Source organism: Dreissena polymorpha, chromosome 6, assembly GCF_020536995.1.
Source record: "Dreissena polymorpha isolate Duluth1 chromosome 6, UMN_Dpol_1.0, whole genome shotgun sequence".
In the NCBI taxonomy this organism is placed as follows: domain Eukaryota; kingdom Metazoa; phylum Mollusca; class Bivalvia; order Myida; family Dreissenidae; genus Dreissena; species Dreissena polymorpha.
This window is the reverse complement of record NC_068360.1, coordinates 50,935,257-50,962,779: the sequence shown is the minus strand read 5'-3', so window position 1 is coordinate 50,962,779 and position 27,523 is coordinate 50,935,257. Positions and strand designations below refer to the sequence as shown.

Sequence of the window (27,523 nt, the reverse complement as noted above, 5' to 3'; positions counted from 1 at the left end):
TCTTTGTAAAAACATTTGAGTGTACATGCCATTAAACATATCGATGTAATTCTCGTATATGATCTCGGAAACAAACATTTACGATATTATGGAATCAAACAACAATAAGAATTAAATCGATTTACACCCAAGTCATATTATATCCCTATGGAACGTGGGTTTTTTTTGCAACATTTTTAACAAGTTATTAAGACGTTTTCGGAAAATATCCAAATTAAATACGGTTCAAGAATAGCAGCTATTTTAGGACATTACGAAATGCCCGAAGCGCGCACATCCCGGAACGTGATTTACGCATGTCAAATGGTAAACCCTCGTCTTGATTGGTCGCCAATTGCATCATAACTTTAAATAGCAACATTACCGGATGTTTACTCGACAGTTTAGAAAAATGATGAACACACTGGTGTATATGCATTTCTGTTACACTTAAAACGTCATTTTAAGCATTTAAATAGCAAATTAAATCGTGCCGCGTAAAAACGCGTATATATCAGGTAATAGATAGGGTAGTACAAATGCGTAGATAACAGGGAATCGATACAGGCGTAGATACGCGTATTTGACAGGGAATCAATAGGGTCGTAGAAACGCGTACCTGTCAAGGAAAGGGTTAATGGGCCAAGCATAGTTGAGATTGACCGTATTGTCATAAGAGAGGTTCAGTATCAATTTGAAGTGAATCGGTGTAGAAATGAAGAAGTTATAGTAAAAGGCAATTTTGGGTGAGTCCGGTCTATGTGGGTGGGGCGCTCCAGGGTTGGTAATGGGGGCCATGCATAGTTGAGATTGACCCTATTGTCATAAGAGAGGTTCAGTATCAATTTGAAGTGAATCGGTGTAGAAATGAAGAAGTTAATGTAAAATAACCTAAAAAAAATGAATGAAAATCTCTGACCCAGCCCCACCCCAACCCCCATAACTTTTGACCCAGGGGTCAGATTAAAATTCCAAATAGTGCAGGGTCAAACATATGCTCATAGCTACCATGTGTGTAAGTTTCAAGGTTCTAATGCTTATAGTGTAGGAGGAGATAGTGGCCAGGACAGACTGACGGACAGACAGACGGCGGAGATTTTCAAAAAGCGTGTGGATAACTAGGAAAAATGCAACTGCCATGTATCAGAAAGCATATGCCAGTAGTTAAAATAAGAATATCAACTAACAGCATGCATGTACTGGCCGATATTCCCTTCCATATATGTACATCATTATATTAACTGTCAGTTTTAAATACTGTTTGAGGAAAATGATCAGATATATAATACTAAAATTGGTTTATGTAAGAACCTACTTTATTGTCATTATAATTCTATGTTCATAACATGGCATTTATTAGAGCAATTAAAAATGTGGTGTGTTAAACACTTTGGGATAAAGTTTTTATCTACACAGCTTCTTTGTGCAGTTTAAAGTAATCAAGACACTCATTACCCAATAGTCAGGTGACAGTATACATAGTTACACTGTTTGCTCCTATCATACAAGTGTCATTTGACAGCAAACTTGGTTGCTGTTCAGTTCAGTTCAAAATTTCATATTACTTGCCTGTGTTAAATAATAATTGTGTGTGTTTTCTGGGATATTTATTGTAAACAAATACTTGGACATAAATATTTCAATTGATTTTAGATTGTATAATCTTGTTTGTTGAAAGTGAATCATCAAAATGGCAACATCTGCATTTTCTAGAAATTTTGATTTGGTTAAATATTATTGTTGTACAATCTGCGAGAAAGAACGGTCTGTAGAAATAGATGCAGAATTTTACTGTAAAAAATGTCGCAAGTATTACTGCAAACCATGTATTCACTCTCATAGAAAGCATGGTTGGTGGTTTAATAAAAAATCTCCTTATGGAAAGGATAAAGTTATGAAGTGGCCACGTTCTAAGAAAATGGAGAATTATCTCATAACATGCAACATACACAAGAATGAAACAATAACAGCATTGTGCAATGGCCATAGTGAGCTGTGCTGCTCCAGATGTGTTGAGCTTAATCACAGGTACCTGATAATGAATAATTATGTTGTTTATTAGTATTATAAATACTGGAATTGTATGATGAAATTACCAGCGTCCATAGTCAGTCATTGAGATTATTGTTAGCAGTTGCTTTACTTTTATTTCCTAATGATTACATGCGTGTTATTTGTTGGTCAACTTTTAATTTACTTACTGTTTAAAAAAGATGTTTATTATATAATGCCATTTTTAAATCAATTTAATAATAACTATACAGATGTAATTCAAATCTTCAATAACTTAATTCAAGAAAACTTAAATCATTGTCCCATTCTAATGTTATCCTTAACTATAAATGAACAAAATCAGTCAACTAATATCAACTTTGATTTATGACATTTTTGCAGATAGAACAAATTTACATACAGTTACTTAATGACCAGTCCGCAGACTTGGCTTTCAGGCCACTTCTTATATTAAACAATAAACCTTTTTAGTTTAAACCTATTTATTTTAGCTCGATTGCATCGAAAGCCTAAGGCTTATATAAACGCTCTCGAGTCCGTTTCCTGGGCCTAGAACCAGTACTTGGTGTCTTTGGGGGAGATCTAGAGAACGCTCCCACGGTGGGGATCGAACCCGTGACCTCCCAGTCGCTAGGCGGACACCATATCCATTACACCACGGCAACCTTTTTATCAATGTATATATTTTATGTTCTCCAACCGGGTGGGAGCTTAATGTATCACTTTATTGATAATCAATATAAAGTTTGATTTCGTGTTTCGATGGAATTTATTTAACTTGTGTGTAAATCAAGATTCTCTGCTAATTATATCTGTCATACTCCATGCTCGTCTGCCCATCCTTTTGTCTGTTTGACTAGTAACTAGTTTCTAGGTTAGACCTCAGAAAATAATGATCAGAATTGACAAAACAGTTGAAACCCTTTTTAAGGGTTGACATGTTAACCTATTATCAAACAGTTACAATATACCATAAAGGGACATGCACACAGATAAAAAAAAAATCTGCTTTGATTAAATTTCATTGAGCTATTTGCCATTTGGTTAACAATAAGTGAGACAATATTATATGAAATTGTTCGTGTTTGCACACAATTTCATGAACAACTGAACCTATGTTAATTAAATGGTCTAATGATTCTTCTAGACGTTATTAATACTTTGTGAAAAGTAGATATCTGAAACATGTAAGCCAATATCATGTACTTTTTTAGTCAGGTATGCAAGAGTTGTGAGCATTTTGTGAGGTTGTTCTGATCAGTTGATCTGTCAGTGAGTATATACATGTTGACCAAATCGTCTAAGAAACCACAGGGTCCTAGATTGTTAGTTATTTTGCATGTAATACTTAAAGTGGTTCTCTGCTCAGTTTGTTTCAAATCATGTTGATGGGGTCAAAACTTGCCACCCCAAGTGATCAGATGTATAAACACCTTTATTGTTTATCTCAACAAAAAAACTTCTCTAAAACTGATATTTTGTGTGTAACAAAGTATGGTACTCCTCTTCAAAGTTTGCTCAAATCATGTGTCTGGGGTCAAAACTAACCAAGCCTATGTGTCAAATGATTTAATTAGACTGATGTAGTAAATAACCTTAAAAATTGTATTCTAAGAAACCACAAGGGTCTGGGGTTTAATGTTTGATGTTTAACATCATTATGTGGTCCTCTACATAGTTTGATCAAATCATGACGCTGGGGCAGTCTTCGAATAAGCCTACAAGCCCGAAGCCCAAGTTGATTCTTGGGCCAGTTGGTCGATCCTAAATGCTTATAAAATAGCCCGACAGGTCGATTAAATATTTGAGCGTTATATCAATAACCTGATTTATACCCGTTTTTAAGATGCACGATTAAATTCGCTATTTAAATGCCTAAAATGACGTTATACTTTTAAAGAATTGCATGAACACATGCGGCCGCCATTTTTTTTAACTGTTGTGTAAACATCCGGCTATGTTGCTATTTAAAGTAATGATGATGCCCAATCGAGATGAGATTATTCAAACTGACCATGCGTAGATCACGTTTCGGGATGTTAACGCATCGGTCACTTCGTAATGTTTTAAAATAATGACTAATCTAGAAGCGTATTTAATTTTAGAAGTGTTTTTCGAAAATGTATTTATAATTCATGAAAAATGAACGAAGTAATTTTTCAATAAAAATAAAAGAGTCTGTAAGGGATATTGTACGCATTGGTTTACAAACAAATTGATCCTTAATACAGATAGATTTCCATATGTTTTACTCAATTATTCTTGCGTATTAGGAGACGTTTTTTTCAACTAATTATTAATAATTGTAGAACTTTCGTTTATTCTGTAATCTCTTTCTGCTACGTGACCTACTTTGCTACTTATAATCTGCTTACAAATATACAATACTTTTCACGGTTGACACATGCTTATCAAAACATCAGGAGTAAATTGAAGAAGCAGACATTGTCATTTGGTAGATTGGGCATTTAACACAAACGGTGGCCTTTTTGTTTTGAAGCCACATGCCGACAATTCGGAAATTTACAGGCGATTGTCCTAGTAATAATACAATAATAATCAATTTGCTTTAAATAAAACCAAACACCGGTCAAACTGATTAATGGAATCATTGAATGAGAACATGTGTAATAATAAAGTTAAAATAAACAGCATAATCATCTGGTGCATTTTGTATAAAATGCATTTCAACAGGAAACAAAATATCCTTTATTACTGTAATCACATGCATCTGTTTTTACTAATGGAAGTAGATTTTCTGATTGTTAATAACTATTTTGGTGTTCCATGCCAAAAAAGTCATAAAATTTATATTGACCTCTTCGGGCTATCAAACATGTCTTCGGGCTATTCAAAATTCCATCTGATTAGCCCGAAGGTCTATTTTGCCAAAAAAATTAGCGTGAAGATTGACGCTGGGGTCAAAATTCCCCTTACTCTAGGTGTTATTTGTTTTTGTCCCTTACCGGTATTACCGGTGGGGACTTATGGTTTGCGCTCTGTGTGTCCGTGAGTCTAGCTGTGAGTCCGTCAGTCTGTCACACTTGTCTGTCTGTCTGTCTGTCTGTCTGTCTGTCTGTCTGTCTGTCTGTCTGTCTGTCTGTCTGTCTGTCTGTCTGTCTGTCTGTCTGTCTGTCTGTCTGTCTGTCTGTCTGTCTGTCTGTCTGTCTGTCTGTCTGTCTGTCTGTCTGTCTGTCTGTCTGTCTGTCTGTCTGTCTGTCTGTCTGTCTGTCTGTCTGTCTGTCTGTCTGTCTGTCTGTCTGTCTGTCTGTCTGTCTTCATTCATTCATTCATTCATTCATCATTCATTCATTCATTCATTGTATATGTGTGTCCCAAAACTTTAATCTTGGTTAAAGTTTGATTTCTTGCGCATTATTGAAGATAGCAACTTCATATTTGGCATGCATGTGTATCTCACAAAGCTGCACATTTTGAGTGGTGAAAAGTCAAGGTCATCTTTCAAGGTCAAAGGTCAAATATCATTTATTTTTCTTACCTTAAACTTTAACCTTCGTTAAAGTTTGGTCATAACTTTTTTAATATTGAAGATAGCAAGTTGATATTTGGCATGCATGTGTATCTCATGGAGCTACACGTTTTGAGTGGTAAAAGGTCAAGGTCATCCTCGAAGGTAAAATGTCAAATTTATGGCTTCAACGCGATGCAATAGGGGGCATTGTTTTTCTGAAAAACACATCTCTTGTTTCATGTTTCATCACCCCAACCTATAAACAAGAGCAGACAACTGTATCAAGCATTTTGTAAGAATTATGGCCCTTTTTTTACTTAGAATATGCATATTTTTGATAAATCTATGTTAAAGTTTACGTACCGCCTCAAATATTTTCAATGTCCCTTGACATATTGCTTTCACATTTTGCAAACTTCTTTACCAACATGACCCCAACCTATAAACAAGAGCAGACAACTGTATCAAGCATTTTGTAAGAATTATGGCCCTTTTTGTCTTAGTAACTGAATATTTTGTTAAATTTTGTGTTTAGATCCACTTGACTTATAAAGTATCAAAGCTATTGCTTTCAAACTTCAAATATTTTCTTACCATCATGAGGGTACTGTACCTGCCAAGTTCAATTTCACCTTGACCTTTGAATGACCATGACTCTCAAGGTCAATAGTAAATTTTAGTTAAATTGCCATAACTTCTTTATTTATGATAAACTTGTATTAATACTTTGACAAAACAACACTTACCTGAATACCACAATGGATTCCACCCAAATAATACCCCACGCCCCAACCCAGAATCCCTGCCCCCAACCCCCCCTCCAAAAAAAAATTCTTTATTTTCGAAAGATCATCTAATAAATTACCACACCCCACATTATACCCCCTCTAAAATACAAATATTTATTGTCCCCTACTGGTTTCACCGGAGGGGACTTATGGTTTGCGCTCTGTGTGTCTGGCTGTGAGTCTGTCTGTGTGTCTGTCTGTGAGTCTGTCACGCTTTTCTGAATCCTGCAAAAACTTTAAAAGTTCTTAATATTTTTTCATGAAACTTGCAACATGGATAGATGGAAATATGGACATTATGCACGTCATTTCATTTTGTTCCTAAGTCAAAAATTGTGGTTGCTATGGCAACCAAATGAAATAACATTCTGAAAATGGTGGAATTTCTGACAATGGTGGAGCCAGTAGGGGACTAGATTGCTTGACAATTGCCTTGTTTACTTTATTTTTAAAGGACCGTCCAAACTTTCCACCCAAGCTATTACTATCAAATTTGAAATAAAATCTTATTACTTTGTTTTATGTCTTTACAAATGTTCAATACATTGCGGAATATATTACTTTGATCTTATTGAATTATTTGAACAATTACCCCATGATGGCTTACGTTATACTGTCAAGCACTCGAATAGTCGAGCGCGCTGTCCTCTGACAGCACTTGTTTAGGTTATTTAACATTAACTTTTTCATTTCTACACCGATTCACTTCTAATTGATACTGAACTTCTTTTATGGCAATACGTGCCGCGTTGGGATACCCGTCGGCCTCTGCCGTGCCATTTTTAGTTGTATTTGTAATGTGTCTGGAATACTTGTTGAGTAACGTGTGACATAAAAGTTGCACTGTTGGAAGGACAGACAGGCATGTGCAAGTATAAGCTCTCCCTCCATATTAAGCCTCAAAATATCATGCTTTCATTTAGTTTCCATTTCCATAGTTCTTGTTATTATGCCCCCCTTCGAAGAAGAGGGGGTATATTGCTTTGCTCATGTCGGTCGGTCGGTCGGTAGGTCGGTCGGTCCGTCCACCAGGTGGTTGTCGTATGATAACTCGAGAACGCATACGCCTAGGATCATGAAACTTCATAGGTAGATTGATCATGACTCGTAGATGACCCCTATCAATTTTGAGGTCACTAGGTCAAAGGTCAAGGTCACGGTGACCCGAAATAGTAAAATGGTTTCCGGATGATAACTCAAGAACGCATACGCCTAAGATCATGAAACTTCATAGGTAGATTGATCATGACTTGCAGATGACCCCTATTGTTTTTGAGGTCACTAGGTCAAAGGTCAAGGTCACGGTGACCTGAAATAGTAAAATGGTTTTCGGATGATAACTCAAGAACGCTTTTGCCTAGTATCATGAAACTTCATAGGTAGATTGATCATGACTCGCAGATGACCCCTATTGATTTTGAGGTCACAAGGTCAAAGGTCAAGGTCACGGTGACCCGAAATAGTAAAATGATTTTCGGATGATAACTCAAGAACGCTTTTGCCTAGGATCATGACACTTCATAGGTACATTAATCGTGACTCGCAGATGACCCCTATGGATTTTCAGGTCACTAGGTCAAAGGTTAAGGTCACAGTGACAAAAATCGTGCTCACACAATGGCTGCCACTACAATGGACAGCCCATATGGGGGGCATGCATGTTTTACAAACAGCCCTTGTTTAAATGTGTAGATTTGTTTAAAGCATTACATAATATCACTGACTATTCCTTGGTATGTACATGTATTGATTGTTTATTTCAGCCAGTGCAGTAAAGTGACTCCAATTAATGAGCTGACTGACATGCAGCCCACAGACCTACAGGGACTGTCAGTGGAGCTGGAAACTGTTCTGGGAGAAATCAAAAGCCTTCAGATCAGTCAGGAGCTCAGTGTTCAGGCATTGCTAAGAACATATAAGGAACATGTGGCAGTCATGATAGAACAAATGCGTGGCAATTTAAATTTTAATATAGATGATATAGATGAGTGTGGTAATAGTTATGTGGGTACATCAGGCGGACATGAGCAATATTTAAAAGAAGAGATGTGTAGGAGTGTTCTTTTTATCTTGAATGAATTTGATAATATTACTGTGAAGGAACTAAACGAGATGAGAGATGAAGTTATAAGCATAAAAGGGTCAGTTACAAGTTCTATTCATAAATGCACCAGTCTTCACAATGACTTGTCACATTTCCATGAATTTGTTCAGAAAATTGGAGATAATAAGGAGCTCTGCCTTATAGCCAGCATAAAATGTAAGCATATAATACAGCAGGCATTAACTCTGCTAGGAAAGTCAAGCAAGGTGTTTAATGTCCAGAGTAATACTAAGCACAATGTGAGAATACCAAGTGATTCAGGTGAATGTTATATCGGTGGCATATGTGTTCTTCCCGATGGGCATGTACTGGTTGTAGACTGTACAAATCAGAATGTCAAGATGCTGAACCAGCAGTACCAGGTGGTGAGTCACTGGGATGTGAATGCTCGGCCAGTTGACATTTGTTTGATCACACCCAGTGAGGTTGCAGTAGCAGTGAATGACCATGATAGCAAGATACATGAGGTCCAGTTTATCACTGTCAACCAGGGAAAGCTCGTTCCTGGCAGGAAGTTTCAGTTACAACATGAATGTAGAGTTATTGACCATCACCAAGGAGTCCTTTTTGTCATCTCTAGTGAAGAACTGTACAAATACACACTGAATGGCAAACAGGTCTGCAGTCTCTATAGGTCATTTGAATATAAAGGTAAGAATCATGGTGAATCCATCCTGATAACATTTGTAATATGTACAGGGATTTTTCTAGCCATTATGGGAAAAGGAGTCTAGTCGAATTTTGTTATTAGCTCGGCTGTTTTCAGAGAATACCCAAGGTATTGTCATAGCCAGCTCGTCGTCTGTTGTAGGCGTTGGCTAAAACCTTAACATTGGCTCTAAAATCAAAGTGCTTCCACCTACAACTTTGAAACTTCATATGTAGATGCACCTTGATGAGTTCTACACGCCACACCCATTTTGGGGTCACTAGGTCAAAGGTCAAGGTCACTATGACCTCTTATATAAAACTTTAACATAGGCTCTAAAATCAAAGTGCTTCCACCTACAACTTTGAAACTTCATATGTAGATGCACCTTGATGAGTTCTACACGCCACTCCCATTTTTGGGTCACTAGGTCAAAGGTCAAGGTCACTGTGACCTATAATATAAAACTTTAACATAAACCTTAACATTCTTTGTAGGCGTCGTGCTTAAACCTTAACATTGGCTCTAAAATTAAAGTGCTTCCACCTACAACTTTGACACTTCAAATGTACATGCACCTTGATGAATTCTACGCGCCACACCCATTTTTGGGTCACTAAGTCAAAGCTCACTGTGACCTTTAATATAAACTTTAATATAGGCTCTTAAATCAAAGTGCTGTTACCTACAACTTTGAAACTTCATATGTAGATGAACCTTGATGAGTTCTACACGCCACACCAAATGTTGGGTCACTAGGTCAAAGGTCAAGGTCACTGTGACCTCTAAAAAAAATCTGACAAGCTTTCGCAGCCGAGCGTTGGCACCTGTTATGTTGTGCTCTTGTTTTAAATCCATACAATGACAAATTTGGAAAGTTTTATCGAGTTAATGAACCGAATTGGGATTTATTTTTTTAATCAACAAATATTGACCCATAAGGTTTGATCTTGTTTTTGTTTTTTTTAAATCATATAAATTATAGTTATATACTTTGTGAGATGAAAATAAAATAAAATTCAGATGTCATAGCAGAAAACCCGCTGATGTATTATAAAATATTTGTTCTATAATTCATATGTGCCCTTTGAATGCTACAGTACATTGTAGCCAAAACAATTAGATTCAGAAATTAATATTGATTTATAAACATGAGTAATAAAGTATTTTGACTGTCACTACATGACATGTCTATAAATAGAAACTGAGTTCCTGGGAAAGATACACTTTCTGACCCTGTCTTAATTTTGTGGTTTTTAAATGATTGTACATGTACAATATGTTTGTTAAATTGAATAATTTCATAACGCCTTATAGCATAGGTACTCTTGTGGTTGTATTCTTTTATGAAGTGTTCAAATGTATGTATTAATTTCATTGTAATTATAGTAGTATGTTCATTTAAACATTTTGCTGTTGAAATTGGTTTTGTATCTAACTAGCTAGAAAAGTGTCAATAACTGTTGTTTTGAATATTATTTTTCCTGTTATAAACACTTGAAAAACACAAATAACGTTGTAACACAGCACATGAATTATGTCTGCTTTGGTCAATTTCACTAATTTCAGTACATAGTTATCACATGTATACATGTGTGGAAAATCTATTCATGCTGCACATAGTAACATGGTATAAACATGTTGATTGAACTGAGCAATTGTTTCTGTATGTGTAATTTTTTCAATCGAATAGACTGTGTAATTTTGCTTCAATTCATATCTTACTCACCAGTCGCATTTCAACATGTCAAACGTTTACACAATAGCTCTGCTACTGAAGTTTATTGTCACGCTTAACTATTGAATCATTGAAATGTATGCATATATTTTAGATGTGTAAAGGCCTCTTTATCACAACATATGCGTAATACAATATCACTGCAGTATGTTTAATAAGATTATTTAACATTGACAGTATTTCAATATCTTGATGTTACTCTGTTTTGCAGTAGACAAGTGTGCTGTGAGTCCCACAGGAGACAGGCTGTACATCACCAGCTACTACAACTACAAGCTTCACACCCTGGCCAGGGATGGCACACTCCTGGCTACATACACAGACCCAGCACTAAATGGCCCACATGGTCTACATGTGACCCCTGCAGGCCAGGTGCTGGTCTGTGGAGCCAAGTCGCACACTGTACTACAGGTGGGCTGGGAGGGGCAGAGTAAGCTGGCTAATCTTGCTACTGAGGAGGATGGAGTGAGCTGGCCACGGTCAGTCTGCTACAGCAGCACCACATCATCCATCATTGTGGGACAGTGGGACGACAACATCCTGGTGTTCAGAGTGGAATAGTGTTTACATGTATGTATGAGTTGTTGTAATTAGTGATTAGTATTTTAATTACAATGTGTTGTTTAGCATACAAACATAGTAGTGTGTGATGTTACAATACAACATAAAGTGTGTAGTTAAAGATACAAATAATTTATGTACATGTACACATATTGTTATCTGCTTATACAATGTGAGGGTTTTTGTTGGAACATTAGATCTAATGCATATTATGTTATTGTTGTCATAACATTTGTGTAGTTATGGTCCTAAAATTTAATTCTTGTAAACTTCGCATGAAAAAAACAAAGCATTTCAACTGAAAATTTCGTATTTGTACATAGATGCACATGTACATAGCAACTGAGGCTATTTTTAGACTTTCATTTCCATAAACACCATGCCATGTAAGAAATGTATATGGATGAATATTTTTTAAATAAAATATGAAATTGTTTAAGTAATCTTTGGAGGAGTATATATTAATATTTTACGCAATGTTTACAGAAATGTAACACTTGATGTGAGATTTATTAATAATCCCCCGCCAGAGGCGGAGGGATATTGTTTTGGCGTTGTCCGTCCGTCCGGCTGTCCTTCCGTCCGTCCGGCACTTTTGTGTCCGGAGCCATATCTTGGAAGTGCTTTGGCGGATTTCATTGAAACATCGTATGAGTATATATATGCATAAGAGGATGATGCACGCCAAATGGCATTGTACACCATCTGTTCAAAATAGAGTTATGGCCTTTTGTATCTTGAAAAAATGCTTTTTACTACAGGCACTTTTGTGTCAGGAGCCATATCTTGGAAGTGCTTTGGCAGATTTCATTGAAAATAAATATGAGTATATATATGCATTAGAGGATGATGCACGCAAAATGGCATTGTACACCATCTGTTAAAAACAGAGTTATGGCCCTTTGTATCTTGAAAAAACGCTTTTTACTATAGGAACTTTTGTGTCCGGAGCCATATCTTGGAAGTGCTTTGGCGGATTTCATTGAAACTTGGTATGAGTATATATATGCATAAGAGGATGATGCACACCAAATGGCATTGTACACCATCTGTTCAAAACAGAGTTATGGCCCTTTGTATCTTGAAAAAATGCTTTTTACTATAGGCACTTTTGTGTCCGGAGCCATATCTTGGAAGTGCTTTGGCGGATTTCATTGAAACTTGGTATGAGTATATATATATGCATAAGAGGATGATGCACGCAAAATGGCATTGTACACCATCAGATAATAACATAGTTATGGCCCTTTGTATCTTCAAAAAAATGTTTTTTTTAGTGTAAAAATATAACACTTCTGGGTACAGAAGTATATAGGCGGGGGATATCAATTCAACGAATTTGCTTGTTTACCATATTTTATGCTGTTGAACATCTGTTATTGATTTTCATTACATTTATATAAATTTGTGTGAATCCTAAATATACATACAAGAAAAACATCAAGCTATTTTGCTGCTCCAGTGGCTGCTGAGTCGGGACAAGGATGCTGAGGATGTGGTGGACAAGGATGACCTGAATACACAGAAGGTAACAAAGACATTTTAATTATCAGGCCTTTTCATGGCCAATTTGGGTAAAAATGCAATTTTGGGATTTTTATTTTTTTTGTGCGAAAAGTCAATTGATTTCAGAAAAACAAATTTAATATATCTATTTCTAAAACTTAAAATTAAAAGAATAAAATCATATTATGCTAGTAATATACTTTTTTTAGATCTTATTGAAATGTAATTGAGACATATTAATCATAAGGCACTTATTATGCCCCCCTTTTGAAGAAGAGGGGGTATATTGTTTTGCACATGTTGGCCTGTCAGTCTGTCGGTCCTTCTGTCCGTCCACCAGATAGTGTCCTGATGATGACTAAAGAACGCTAAGGCCTAGGATCATGAAACTTCATAGGTACATTGATCATGACTGGCAGATGACCCCTTTTGATTTTCAGGTCACTAGGTCAAAGGTCAAGGCCACAGTGACCCGAAATAGTCAAATGGTTTCCGGATGATAACTACAGAATGCTTAAGCCTAGGATCATGAAACTTCATAGGTATATTGATCATGACTGGCAGATGACCTCTATTGATTTTCAGGTCACTAGGTCAAAGGTCAAGGTCACAGTGACTCGAAATAGTAAAAATAGTAAAATGTTTTCTGGATGATCACTCAAGCATGCTTACGCCTAAGATTATGAAACTTCATAGGTACATTGACAGTTTTCTGCCGTGGATGCGCCCTGGCGTCATTGGCGCAAAAATAAAAGATTTGCCGCCACCTGTTTTCCGTATATGGGTCCACCAGCGCACAGGAATTAGTAATAAAAACTAATCAATTCAATTGGTAAGTCGGTAAGGTAATCGAGTGAGTGTGTAATCAAAACGAATTATATCATTGGACGTGACGTCATTGTGCAGCCAATGGTAAATTTACTTTAATAACACTTTATTGCATTGGTAAGTTGAGATTATAACAACCAATCAAAATGGCGTAAAGTGACCGGACGAAGAAAACAAAATCCATTGTAGTTTTTGTCCTCCGGCAAGTAAAATTAGAAAATATGACGATAATAATAACAACACCCCAACAGAGTCTTCCCAAGTCCCAACATCATTTAGCAATGACAAAAAAGTCTACCCCTGGCCCTAAACATATGTTCCAAGCAAATTGGCTTCGAAAATTGTCTTGGTCACTGTTTGACAACAACACAATGACATACACTTTGCGCATAAAGCACACAAAAAACGCCTTTACTATCGGTAGTTCTAATTATTGGACAAGTACTTTGACACACAATGCTGAGTTCAATGACCATAAATCTGTTGAAAGTTTTGTGAATATGTTGACTATTGTTGACAGTTTTAAATAGTTTTTAAAATATTCATGGTTGAATTAGAATATTACGTCCTGTGGACTTGCTGTTAGAAGAAAACAAACAAATTTAAAAGTGCAAGTAAAATATAATTTGTTTCTGAAAAATAAATTCTGCTACAAATATATTTCTCTGTCCCCATATTTTTCCTTTTTGTCCCCACTTTTTTAACCCTAAAGGGTCCCTGTCCCCAACAGTAAAAATTCACGGCAGAACACTTCATTGATCATGACTGGCAGATGACTCCTTTAAATTTTCAGGTCACTAGGTGAAAGGTCAAGGTCACAGTGACTCGAAACAGTGAAATGGTTTCCTGATGTTAACTCAAGAATAATTAGGACTAGGATCATGAAACTTCATAGGTATATTGATCATGACTGGCAGATGACCCCTATTGATTTTCAGGTCACTAGGTCAAAGGTCAAGGTCACAGTGACTCGAAATAGTAAAATGTTTTCCGGATGATAACTTAAGAATGCTTACGCCTAGGATCATGAAATTTCATAGGTACATTGATCATGACAGGCAGATGACTCCTTTAAATTGTCAGGTCACTAGGTCAAAGGTCATGGTCACAGTGACTTAAAACAGTAAAATGGTTTCCTGATATTAACTCAAAAATAATTAGGCCTAGGATCATGAAACTTCAAGGGATATTGATCATGACTGGCAGATGACCCCCATTGATTTTCAGGTCACTAGGTCAAAGGTCAAGGTCACATTCAGGAGTGACTCGAAATAGTAAAATGGTTTCTGGATGATAACTTAAAAATGCTTACGCCTAGGATCATGAAATTTCATAGGTACATTGATCATGACAGGCAGATGACTCCTATAAAATTTCTGGTCACTAGGTCAAAGGTCAAGGTCACAGTGACTCGAAACAGTAAAATGGTTTCCTGATGTTATCTCAAATATAATTAGGCCTAGGATCATGAAACTTTAGAGGTATATTGATCATGACTGGCAGATGACCACTACAGATTTTCAGGTCACTAGGTCAAAGGTCAAGGTCACAGTGACAAAAAACATATTCACACAATGGCTGCCACTACAACTGACAGCCCAAATGGGGGGCATGCATGTTTTACAAACAGCCCTTGTCTTAATAACTGTATCTACACATGTGCAGACATGTGGTGTCACCAATGAACGCTTTTAATCCACACTTGGAGATCGAATGCCTAATTCTCTTTTTATGCCTCCCTTCTAAGAAGAGGGCGTATATTGTTTTGCTCATGTCGGTCCGTCCGTCAGTATGTCAGTATGTCTGTCCACCATATGGTTTCTGGATGATAACTCAAGAATGCTTAGGCATAGGATCATGAAACTTCTTAGGTACATTGATCATGACTCGCAGATGACCCCTATTGATTTTGAGGTCACTAGGTCAAGGTCATGGTGACCTGAAATAGAAAAATGGTTTCTGGATGATAACTCAAGAACGCTTACGCCTAGGATCATGAAACTGCATAGGTACATTGATCATGACTCGCAGATGACCCCTATTGATTTTCAGGTCACTAGGTCAAAGGTAAAGGTCACAGTGACCCTAAACAGTAATATGGTTTCTGGATGATAACTCAAGATCACTTATGCCTAGGATCAAGAAACGTCATAGGTACATAGATCATGACTTGCAGATGACCCCTATTTATTTTTAGGTCACTAGGTCAAAGGTCAAGGTCACAGTGACCCGAAACAGTAAAATGATTTCCGGATGATAGCTCAAGAACGCTTATGCCTAGGATCATAAAACTTCATAGGTACATTGATCATGACTCACAGATGACCGCTATTGACTTTCAGGTCACTAGGTAAAAGGTCAAGGTCACCGTGACTCGGACACAGTAAAATGGTTTCCGGATGATAAGTCAAGACTGCTTACTCCTAGGATCATGAAACTTCATAGGTACATTGATCATGACTCGCAGATGACCCCTACTGATTTTCAGGTCACTAGGTCAAAGGTCAAGGTCACGGTGACTCGACACAGTAAAATTGTTTCCGAATGATGTCTCAAGAAAACTCCTAGGCCTAGGATCATCAAACTTCATAGATACCTTGATCATGACTGGCAGATGACTGCTATTGATTTTCAGGTCACTAGGTCAAAGGTCAAGGTCACAGTGACAAAAAACGTATTAACACCATGGCTGCCACTACAACTGACAGCATGTTTTACAAACAGCCCGTGTTAAAGAAAGAAAAACGCTTTGCGTATGGGTCCGTTTCACATACCAATAAACATGCCAGAAAAGACCTGCTTATGTATTCCCTATGTAGTAAGAATGCAAAAAAGATGAGGTGGAAAAGAAAAGTATGAGTTTACTTAAGATAAAATATCCTAAAATTTACTTGTTTGTATAATGTAAACTCATATATATATATATATTCATCCGAAATTTTGTGGTCAAAAAGACTTTTACGGACACATTAGTTCATTTTGTGGATTTCTCAGTTCAGAAAAATAAATGATGAATTTGTGTCAGTTACTTTTCTGTGTGTGATAAATTTGTGGATCAGTCAACCCTTAAAATCAACATAAATAATGTCCCTCAAATAATAATGGTTTACAGTGTAACCTGTGTACAAAGAATGTTAAAGATGAAATTGATAAGAATGATATTATTTAATAAAACATAAAATGGCGTCTTTTATTGTGTATATCATGTTTACAGCAGGACTTGTTTTACTTGAGGATCAATAACTCAAACTCTTCTTCAGCTCGATGCTTTTCAACTTATCATACAGGAACCTCAGTTAAACAACACCCCAAGAATTTCTGTCATCCTCATAAGGCCTTGAGTTTTTATAAAGTTGTGAGATATTTAATAAAGCTTATAAATATGATTCCGTGGAATACATTTGTTCTCAATAAGAGCCTCATTCCCAGCACAGTGTAATAAAAGCTTTAGAGTTAGTTTTCATGCATGCAATGGCAACAATGTAAGGTTGCATGGGAAAACAGGTCTTAATGCATGTGTGTAAAGTGTTGTCCCAGATTAGCCTGTGCAGTATGCATATTCCATATTGGTTCGCTCAACGTTACAGCTACTCGCTCAGCAAAGAAGACAACTGTCTGGTGAAAGGCTGGCCATTTACAGTCCAGTGATGTGGGGGGGAACGCGGCCTTTCCATGTCTGGGGATTGCATTAAAGTTAAAAATATTAATTATGAATTGACAGATTAATAAAGTATTGACAAACACTTTAAATGATGTTTGAGTACGATATGGTTTGATTGAATCAATTGTAATGTTATTTTGGATAAGGAACCAGTGAAATGCCAAGTTCAAAATTCATGAGAATGAAGTTTTGCCTTTGAAAAACTTCAACTCTTATTAAGAGACATGGTTTGTTATAGATTGTAATGTAAACCTTTTGTACCAGTTCATATTTCCCATGTTTTCAGGAGAGCCCCGGTTTTGATATAGAGTTGGTACGGCAACAGCACCAGTCGGGCCCGCACAAGCCTCAAGTCAAGCACGACCCCTCCCCTGACCCCTAGCTTCTCCCATTTGACTTCCAGCTTCAAAGGGTCAGCATCGTTGAACAAATTCCTCCTATAAAAAATTTTGAGAAACTTCAACTCTTATTAAGAGACATGGTTTGTTATAGATTGTAATGTAAACCTTTTGTACCAGTTCATATTTCCCATGTTTTCAGGAGAGCCCCGGTTTTGATATAGAGTTGGTACGGCAACAGCACCAGTCGGGCCCGCACAAGCCTCAAGTCAAGCACGACCCCTCCCCTGACCCCTAGCTTCTCCCATTTGACTTCCAGCTTCAAAGGGTCAGCATCGTTGAACAAATTCCTCCTATAAAAAATTTTGAGCACAAAGAGTTTTCACACATGGTTCTCATCAACCACAATTTTCATGTCGAGTGATCCGCACTTGAGCCTGTTTGGTTTGTTAGACCCGAGTGCCAGAGATGGGACAACCTTTACAGACACAAGGACTTATTGCAGCAGTTATGGCAACATGTACAGTCAGTTCTCAATGTTGGACTTCACAACTAATATCACGATAAATACAAAGTTGGATAACTCGTTCCATTCTTTTTGGGACAAACAATACAACGGAAAGTAACAAGAGAAAATCAAGGAATATTTGTAGAGTTTTAGTCGGAAGCGTATGCTTACCACTGGCATACTCCTGGACAGTCGTAACTTTACGGACAGTCCCGATTTGTCCTCACAGGTGTCCAAACTGTCCAAAGAGAACGCACTTTTGACGCAGTTGCTAACTTAGAAAGGCAGCACCTACTTTGTTGTGAACACTCAGAGCATCCATGGCCATGCCTCAGGCGGGAAGTTCGACCAACAGCTGAAACAAGATGCTAAAGGTGAACCCATCAGGGTTTGTAACTTCCCACTCCAATCCTTAACAGCCTGGCATTGAGTCGGCGCTTGAGAAGGCGTTGAAAAATGACAGCAGTTTTGTTTTGTGGTCCAGTATGCCCTTTGGCTCTCAACCTGATGTTAGGTAGAACTCAAACTGGGCCCTTAGCAATATCAGCGAGGCTAGAATGTCATCTCTGCATCTTGAGCTTCAGGTGAGACCTTACAGTGTTATTTATTTGGTCAAAGCATTCCTAATCTCAAAAAGTCTATTCCATATTTTTCGATAATTACTGGCTTAATTCCCAATTAAATGTTTGCCATAACAAATACTGTTTTGAATGGGTTGTGACATTGAGTTCATTTCCATATTCAGCTCTATAAGTTTAACATTTATATTTATAGCACTGATTCTAAATTGTTAAGTATTCGTTAGCAAAATGTTGTATTGCGTCATATTTAAAGTGGTATAGTGTCACGTCTAAAAGTGCTTAAGTTATTCCTGTTTTTTTAATGTACAGATAAATATGGCAACTTGCTACATAATGTACTTTACCATGTATTCCTCACTGTTTAAAACCCCAAAATTTCGATTTAACATGTTGGTGCGCGTTATTCATTATTACAATGTTATTGTGAGTGCTAACTGGCGAAAAATAAATCATTATGCAATCCTAAATATAAAATAAAGACTAAATGTGTTGCATTAAAAAGCAGGTGTGTTAAGTAAGGTGTTTCAACATACATTGTCAAGGCATATTCATTTGTCACTAAAGACACTATTTATAGTTTACTTTCCATTTCCTTTGCAGAAAACATTATAAGCAAACAAGACAAACATCATGAATGTTTAGGCAATCCCAATCCACTTATACTACAACTCGCTCAGGAAATTCAGCACGCCACCTTTTAACATCTTCTCACAAGGCCCTAAATCAACACTTCCAACAGCCGAGCCTTGGTGAGTTAAACTTTCATCATGACGAGTCACTCGAGATGAAACAATCTGATCCACAGATAGAGCAGACGCTGAGTGACTCGTCTGTTAACGTGACTGACCTTTATATGTTGCTCTCTAATAATGTGAACCTGGCGCCTGAGGAGCAGTGCTGTCCTACATTCCCTGTTCTGGGTGGAGACTTTGGCGTCAAGACTCACACAATCTCTGGCCCTGTCGCAGCAGCAACAAAAACAGGAAGTATTTCAGCTGCACTCTGGGAAAACAGGGCTTAATGCATGTGCCTAAAGTGTTGTCCCAGAAAAGTGTGTAAAGTCTGCCCAAGCTAATTTGTGACCACACTTTCCGAATATACCTTAAAACAAAGAATTCCATAAAAGCTGAAAGTGTCGTGGCTGATAATTTTGTGCAGACTGTACAGGCAAATCTGGAACAACTCTTTGCGCTTATGCATTTAGCCCAGTTTTTAAAGAGTTTAGAGTTGCACATTTAGTTCACGTTACATCAGCTTTTTTCTGACCTTTCTGTAGAAAAGTTCCTATTACTGATCAGAAATTTTGTGTTTTTAAATTGGTCAAACTGACTAAATAAATACATATAAGAGTTGATTTGACATCAGTTTTAATCATAAAGGGTCAGGGCATATTTTCATACATTTTTGTGCAAAAATTAAGCCTCTAAACCAAAAGGTTTTTGTTTTGTTTTCCACATGTATATTTACAAAATTCCCCTTGCATAAATTAAAGAAAATGCTGGTTATTTTAAATTAAACAATTATTGAAATGCAGTCAACATTCTATGAAATAATTATCTGCATTTATTTTTAAATAAGGATATCTATAAATTAAAATTAACCACCTGTCCATGTTTTAAGTATACAAATACGCGCTGGAGTAAGAATATGCCAGGTTTTTTTTTGGGTTGTGGGGGAAGGGGCCTTTAGCCCTTATGTTGGGGAAATTCTACGCGGGATTTTCCACTTTGGGGAAAAAATGTGCGCGTGGGAATTTTCGCGGCATTTCCCTTTTTGGGGGATTTGTTTACTTACTTTCTCATTATTACAATACATGTGTACATGTTTGAACTATATTCATTGTTTTTTTCATAATTTATTACGTTTGGCAAGATTAAATTAAAATAGAATTGAGATAATATAATCATGAGACACATCTTTCTATTAAAAAAAAAAAAAAAAAAAAAAATTGGGGGGGGGGGGGAATTTTTGGTTCTGAAAGGGGAAAAAACCAGCCTAGTTTGGTGGGGGAAGACGCCGATATTCGGCGTCTGTTATATAAGGTAAAAAAAACTCTGTATGCCCTGAAGATATTTATTCATTATACCCCCGTGATGATTGGGGTATATAGGGTATATAGGAATCACCTTGGATGGATGTCTGTCGGTCTTTGTAAATGTCTGTGGCCTGTGGGTGTTCACTTACAAATTCAACGTTCAGCATTCAAACTTTCAGGTAGTTTCATTCTCATATGAGGTTGTGCATCTACATTTTGTATCATATTTCACTGAAAATTACAACACTTAGACAATCTATAACATCATGCGACATATTATGACTTGCAGAATTGGATGATAGTTTACGTCACAATGGTTACAACTTTTTGTTTGACTAGAAAGCAATGATACCTTTTTAGCTTATAGTATTTGTATACAGATTAGAAGATGTAGTTTCTTCTAACAATTAAAAAACACATCATATTTTGCTTTGGGATATAGTCAGCCACATAACTTGTTAATTGAATGGTCATGAAATAATTGTTATGTCCATTTTCTCAATGATTATAGTATGGCAGTTGTCAGTTACTGGCATAAGTATATGCACTAAGTTGATCCAGGAAAAGGTTAATTTAATGACCACACTGCTACGACTAAAATGCATTTTTATTTGTGTAGAGGTCTATTAAAATATGATAAAATTCCTGGATTTTCTAGATTTTCCAGTTCCTGCAGGACCCCATGTAATCACACATCTTTACACAGCTGAACAACAACAGGCCCTCTGGTCAGTTGGGCTCCCACATCCATGGACAATGCCTTGGTAAAGGCGTCAAGCTCTTGGGTCAGGAATTTTGGGCAAAGCTCCTACCCCCAGGGTACAGCCAGTCTAACCATGGGACTCCAAACTTCACTGCTTAGAGGCCAAGACCACCTCATCTACAAGGTAGGTTGTTATGCAAACAGTATCACAGTCATTCAAATAAGTTTTGGAAGAATATGGATATTAATGTCCCCACTATATGAGGTAAGGAGGGGTATGAAGATTTGCCCTCATCCGTTATTTTGTCTGTCCTTCCATGCTTCCTTCCATCTCTTACCCTTTTGTGGCCGCCATAGATCAAAAAGTATTGTGCTAGAGGGATTGAAACTTTGCATTTATATCAAAAAGCACGTAAACTTGTGAACCTCCATATTTTGATTTGATATCTCTGACATAATTGAAGTGATAGCCCCTTTTTCTGATTTTTTTTGTCATTTAGTCATATTTTTTGCTACTAGAGACCTGAAACTTTGGATGCATTTTGGATACCATGGTATCTGTTGTTCATCCTTTTGCGATGTTTTTGTGTTTGTCAAATTTTTGTCAAGAGACATATGCTCCTGAAGCACTTGACAGAGTTAAATGAAATCTCACAGGAATGTTCCTTGGGTGTTCAATTTTTTCTTCTTTTTTGAAACCCATAGCCAAGAGGTTTAATGTTTGGTGTGGAACAGTGTAAGTGAGTCCTGTAAAAATGTTACCAAATTATATCCCTGGGGTCAACACTGGCTTAGCCCTAGGATATTCCAGTTTTACATAAACATATTTAGGGACAACAAATCAACTTTAAAGCCCAAGTGTTATATATTTGGTATGGAACATAATCTAGAGGTTCTCTACAGAGTTTGTTTGATTAATACACCTGGCCCTAGTGGTCATTGACTGATACAGGTTAAACTTTCGAAAAACATTTGGTTGAACCACAACACCCCTTGGGTTCATATTTGGTCCATGTACTGGATGCCATATCTGATTGCATTGAATACATGTCTGAGATTTTTAAAGATCTTTCTATCTGTTCTAAGGGGCCTTTCCCTCACAAGTTCAGGCCCAGAGAACCATGTTACCCAACTCAAGCTCAGGCACTACATCTCAACAGGTAAGTCCCAGTAATAGTTAGTTTCACCACTTTAGGAATGGGGACTGGGGCTCTTTGGATTTGGAAAAACTGTGTTGTTTTAAATAAAATGGTGACATTGGTGTTGTGGTTGTTTTTGCTTACAATTGCTTTAACATTTAGGATAAAATGTGTTCAATATTATATTTACTATGGTTCAACTTGTAGAGCTGAATAGGAAAATGCATTTTTGTAAATTTGTTTTGGAATCCTTAAATTGTTAATTGTATTCAGTCATTTTGGAAAAAATGTATACGTTGTTACATTTAAATTGGGGCCGAATAACAGCCTCAAACAAATTTATATACAAAAACTGAGGTAGTGCCTTGCCATTGGAAAAGGGATCACTGTGGCACAGCTGTGACCATGACCATCCATGAGGCCCATTCATAGTAAGACTCATTCTGGGAAAACTAGTCTTAATGCATGTGCTGCTTAAAGTCTCGCCCTAGATAAGCATGTGCAGTCTACACAGGCTAATAATGCTAATAATGGACGACACTTTCCACTTTTAGGGAATTTTTGTTTAAGGTTTCTCTACTACATGAAAAGAATTTGTCCCTGATTTGCAATCAAGTTTTAACAAATTGTAAATACCCAAATGCAAACTCAGTTTTCTGCACTTCACTTAATTGACCAGTATATCTTATTTCAATATTAGGGTTAAGCGTGAAACAATTGCATCTTGAACAATACAAATGTGAAGGATATACAACAGTTACATGCTAAACCCTCACATCGAGGGTTAAATTGACCATCAAAAGCTCTTTTAAAACAACAACAACAACATACAAATTATCTATAGGCCTAAATCAAACTGACTTTGTATCTGTTTACAAAATCATGTTCCCTATGAAAGGTAATTATCGTAATAAACCTGCCATTTATATATGAAGGGGTCACTTGTGTTTGTGCCTTTGCATTAGATGGGTTGTATTTTTGTGGAGATCTCGATTGCAACTTTAATAAACAATAATGTGATTGTAATTATATGCAATAATAGTAGTAGTATAAAAGCTTTGTATTGACATCAGGAATTTATCTTATTGCTATAGCCCCAAGAAGACTTGTACGTGATAATGTGATACACATTAACACATTTAAAGATCTTTTTTAAGCTTACTTGAGCATAAAGTGCTCTGTAAAGCAATTGTGATAACCCTATGTAAAGCATTGTGCTGTGTGTATGCCTGGTCAACTTTTGGCTCGTTACCGCTTTAGATGCCTTATTTGTTAATCCAATCTTGATGAAACTTGGTAAGAATTATTATCTGGACAATATCTAGGTCATTTGCATCCAAAAACTAGATAACCATGTAACCAAATCAAATCTTTCAAAACCCTTGATGCCACTACAGGGGCAACATTTATGGCATAATCTTGATAAAACTTAGTGAGTATGCTTATATTGACAATGTCTAGGTGCTAGGTCAAATGTTAGAAAAACCTTCTAACCACTCCAGAGGCAACATTTATGACTCAATTTGATGAAACTTGGTCAAAATGTTTATTTTTTAATCAGGGCTATAGATAACAAGCGTATGTGCGTTATTACGCAATTAAAATAACCTAAAACTTAATTAAATTCAAAATCAAGCGTACAAAAACGCAAATATAAATTTAATAACGTAATTCCGGTAAAAAACCTTGCGTCACGAAACGCAATCTTTACAAACACAGGGCGTATTTTTTAAGACTGGTTATTTCCCATAAAAAATGTACCGAATAGTTTATATGCTGTCCTAAGAAGAAAAGAAGGCAGTCTTTCCAGGGGTTATCAATCTTTGGGGTAAATTACTGTAATTATTTGTAGACCCGTCCAATTTCTTCTTTCATTTTCTTAAAATATCAAAATGGCCACTCGTGGCCGTAGAAAGAGAATCGTCACACAAACAAACACCTTAAACAGGTATTTACGCCAGAATATTGGGGTAACTTAAAGCTTCTGTGCTGCTTTGCTGAACGATCTGTTGCAAGATGTGATCATTTCTCCCGAGAATTTAGTTCGCCCGTTATTATCGGAGGTTGAAAAACCCAAAAATTGAAAAACCCAAAAAACACGTTATGAGGAGTGTAAGTGAAAAAACTTAAATAAAATGGCGAAACAAACACCCGTGGCTGGTGATGAATATGGAAAGTGGAGTTATAAAATGTACATTATGCACAATCATGAAAAGTAGATTAAAACTAACTAATGTTGCTATATTTATTTTTCACATGCACATAATAATATAGTAATCTTAGTAGATTTTTATTATAGTATATATGTCATTCCCTAAATTACCCGATTGAGTTTAAAAAAAAACGGGGGTTAAAAACCCCAATTAAGCTCAACAGTAGGGGGTAAAATTTTTTGCTTAAACTCTATTGAATTTACAAAAACCCTATTGTTGTCAAAACAGGGGGTGAAAAACCCAATTACCCAAAAAATTATCTATAGCTCTGATTTTAATGTTGGAGGCTTAGTTTGTTTCAATGTTATATTCATTAAAAAACTAGGTCACCGGGTACAATCTTTAAAAACCTTCTTTTCACTTTAGAACTCACATTAATAACTCATTCTTGGTGAAACGTGGTCAGAATGTCGATATTGAATGCTGGACATTGAATTCACATAATGTGCATTCAAAATCTAGGTCACTAGTTCAAATGTTCTAAATATCGTGTTACCACTCTAGATAACTTAATTGACAACTCAATTCCATAAAACTTCATATGAATGATTTTTGTATTTTGTCTAGAACAACTTTGAAATCGGGTCACATCTTTCCATTAACACGGTAAATAAGTTAAATCTAAGACTCTAGAAGCCACATGTATGACTCAATCATGTTCAAACTGGGTCAGAATGTTTATTTTTACATTATCAAGGCCGTTTTCGAAACTTCAAGTCTTCTACCAAAGTTTTAAGTTGAACTAAGGTAAGTCTTCAGGGTCATCCTCTTGTTTCAATAAGCAAGATGCAAATTATTTTCAAAGAAGGATATATTGGATTGCTTTCAATTAAGGAACTTATTGATGTTTTTAAAGATAATTTGTGCATTAAAGAAATATATTGTGTGTTGTGTTGTTCAGTGTACTTAAAATACTTTTGGTGTTTAATTTTAAAAGAAAATGTATGTTTTCTACTCATTCTATGTTCAACTGAAAGGTCCTCAGTCTCTCTTGCAACAACAAAAGCTGAAGTTGAAGTGCGAAAGAGAGAAAGAGTTGACATGAAATTGCTGCTTCAGCCTTAATTGGAACATCAGCAGCACAAGCAACAACACTTAAAATTCAGCAATCAACAGTTCGATTGACGAAGGCTTTCAAATGTATGAGACTTGAGAAAATTAAATTGGAGATTCACCTTTGGTGAATGTTTTTTTAATATTTGAGCGGATAATAACAATTGAGGCTTGAACATGTGCTTAAAGTGTCGTCCACGCAGGCTAATCTGGGTTAACACTTGTAGCTGTAATGGTATTTGTTTGTATAAAGGAAGTCTTTTTGGCAAAAATATAGCTAAGGCGGATTGTCGTCAGTGATTAGCCCGTGAGAACTGCACAGGCTAACTTGAGACAATACTCTACATACATTTAATTTATGCTTTCCGGTGGTTTAAAGAGAAATATCAGTGAAATAAAACTGGTATTTCACTGTTTTAAACAGTGAAAAATAATGATATTTTTCAGTTTTACAGTGAAATGACGTCATTTTTTCGACTGAATGACGTCATAAGTTCAGCGAAATTATCAAGTTTATCTCTTTTACAATATTAATAAGCGGTGAAAAAAGCATTATTAAAATAAAAAGAAAATGTGTTGGATTTGATGGAATATATATTTTAATTCACTTGTGATCATACAAAATTCATATTTTCACTCCCGCAGCCTGGCTGCGCCACTTGTGAAAATATTATTTTATATGATCACTCGTGAAATAAAATCGATATTCCATCGAATCCAACAAATATCCTCTTTACATTTAACCCCATTTTCACGGAGTGAGGCTCAATTTTGTGAATATTCATATACATGTGGCATTATGATTCTGTCCATGTGACATTTTCATAGCTCGATGAACCAAATGCATCTACAAATTATAAACTCATTTATTTGTATTACCATTTTATTGTTCCATTCCCTTGTTGTGAAATTACATCATTATTTTGTGCCAACCTTTACACAGTAAATATGACGTTACCGTTGGCATTTACCGGAACCCGAGCAGCGTAGGTTATGTTTGGGAGGCGGGTGGTTGACTTTTTAACTTCCATAATGACTGTTTCTTTTCATTTGTCTATGGCAAAATGACACATTAAATGATGCCTTTAAACAAAAATGAAATCAGATATAATAGCGAGTTAGACAATTTTGATATTTAAAAGTCTAACTAAAAGTCTTTGTGTTGTAATTATAAGGGTTTAATAGTAATTTAAAATTATTTACTATGGGTAAAAATGTGGCGTCTTTTAGTGGTTTGCCTTTAACATTCTATCTGCTCTATATTTCAAAACATTGGATCATCATGATAATTGTTGATAATATTTTTTATCATAATCTCTCGTCCAAGTTTTGTTAGCAGCCAGATCAACTTTAGCACTTTCAACATATGTTTTTGTTTAATGAACACAATTGACCAAATTAAACTTGTCTGCCATTGCACTCACAATCACTGTAACACAGTTTTCTAAACAGGCGTATGTTGTTGGCAATCTCGTTGTTCATTTATTTGGATTATGAACTGAGTGAAAAAATGAGCCCTGTCTAAGCATAAATACCATAATAATTTATGCACTTGGCGTAATTTTCTTGACAATTTACATATCTTTCGGTGTACTGCTCACATTGCAAAACTGTGCAATGCTATGTAGAGTTTATGCCCTGTGTCTAACTTCAT

The 27,523-nt window shown here is 36.3% G+C and overlaps 1 protein-coding gene across 50 annotated transcripts in view; it reads left to right on the top strand.

Moving 5' to 3' along the window:
• Positions 1-1,098: 1,098 nt before the first annotated feature.
• Positions 1,099-27,523, top strand: part of LOC127834539 (uncharacterized) — a 165,488-nt gene continuing 139,063 nt past the window's right edge. For 45 of the 50 annotated variants that reach the window (XM_052360449.1, XM_052360496.1, XM_052360495.1 and 42 more), the window contains exons 1-8: positions 1,513-2,007; positions 8,016-9,007; positions 10,955-11,313; positions 12,767-12,832; positions 17,586-17,711; positions 17,840-18,729; positions 19,327-21,648; positions 22,551-22,624. In XM_052360449.1, the coding sequence (XP_052216409.1) occupies positions 1,670-2,007; positions 8,016-9,007; positions 10,955-11,304 (1,680 nt within the window). In that variant the 5' untranslated portion in view covers positions 1,513-1,669 and the 3' untranslated portion in view covers positions 11,305-11,313; positions 12,767-12,832; positions 17,586-17,711; ... (1 more) ...; positions 19,327-21,648; positions 22,551-22,624. Of the gene's footprint in view, positions 2,008-8,015; positions 9,008-10,954; positions 11,314-12,766; positions 12,833-17,585; positions 17,748-17,839; positions 18,730-19,326; positions 21,649-22,550; positions 22,625-25,793; positions 25,957-27,523 lie in introns of those variants that run through there. The other 5 variants (XM_052360448.1, XM_052360447.1, XM_052360476.1 and 2 more) reach the window with 5 other exon arrangements.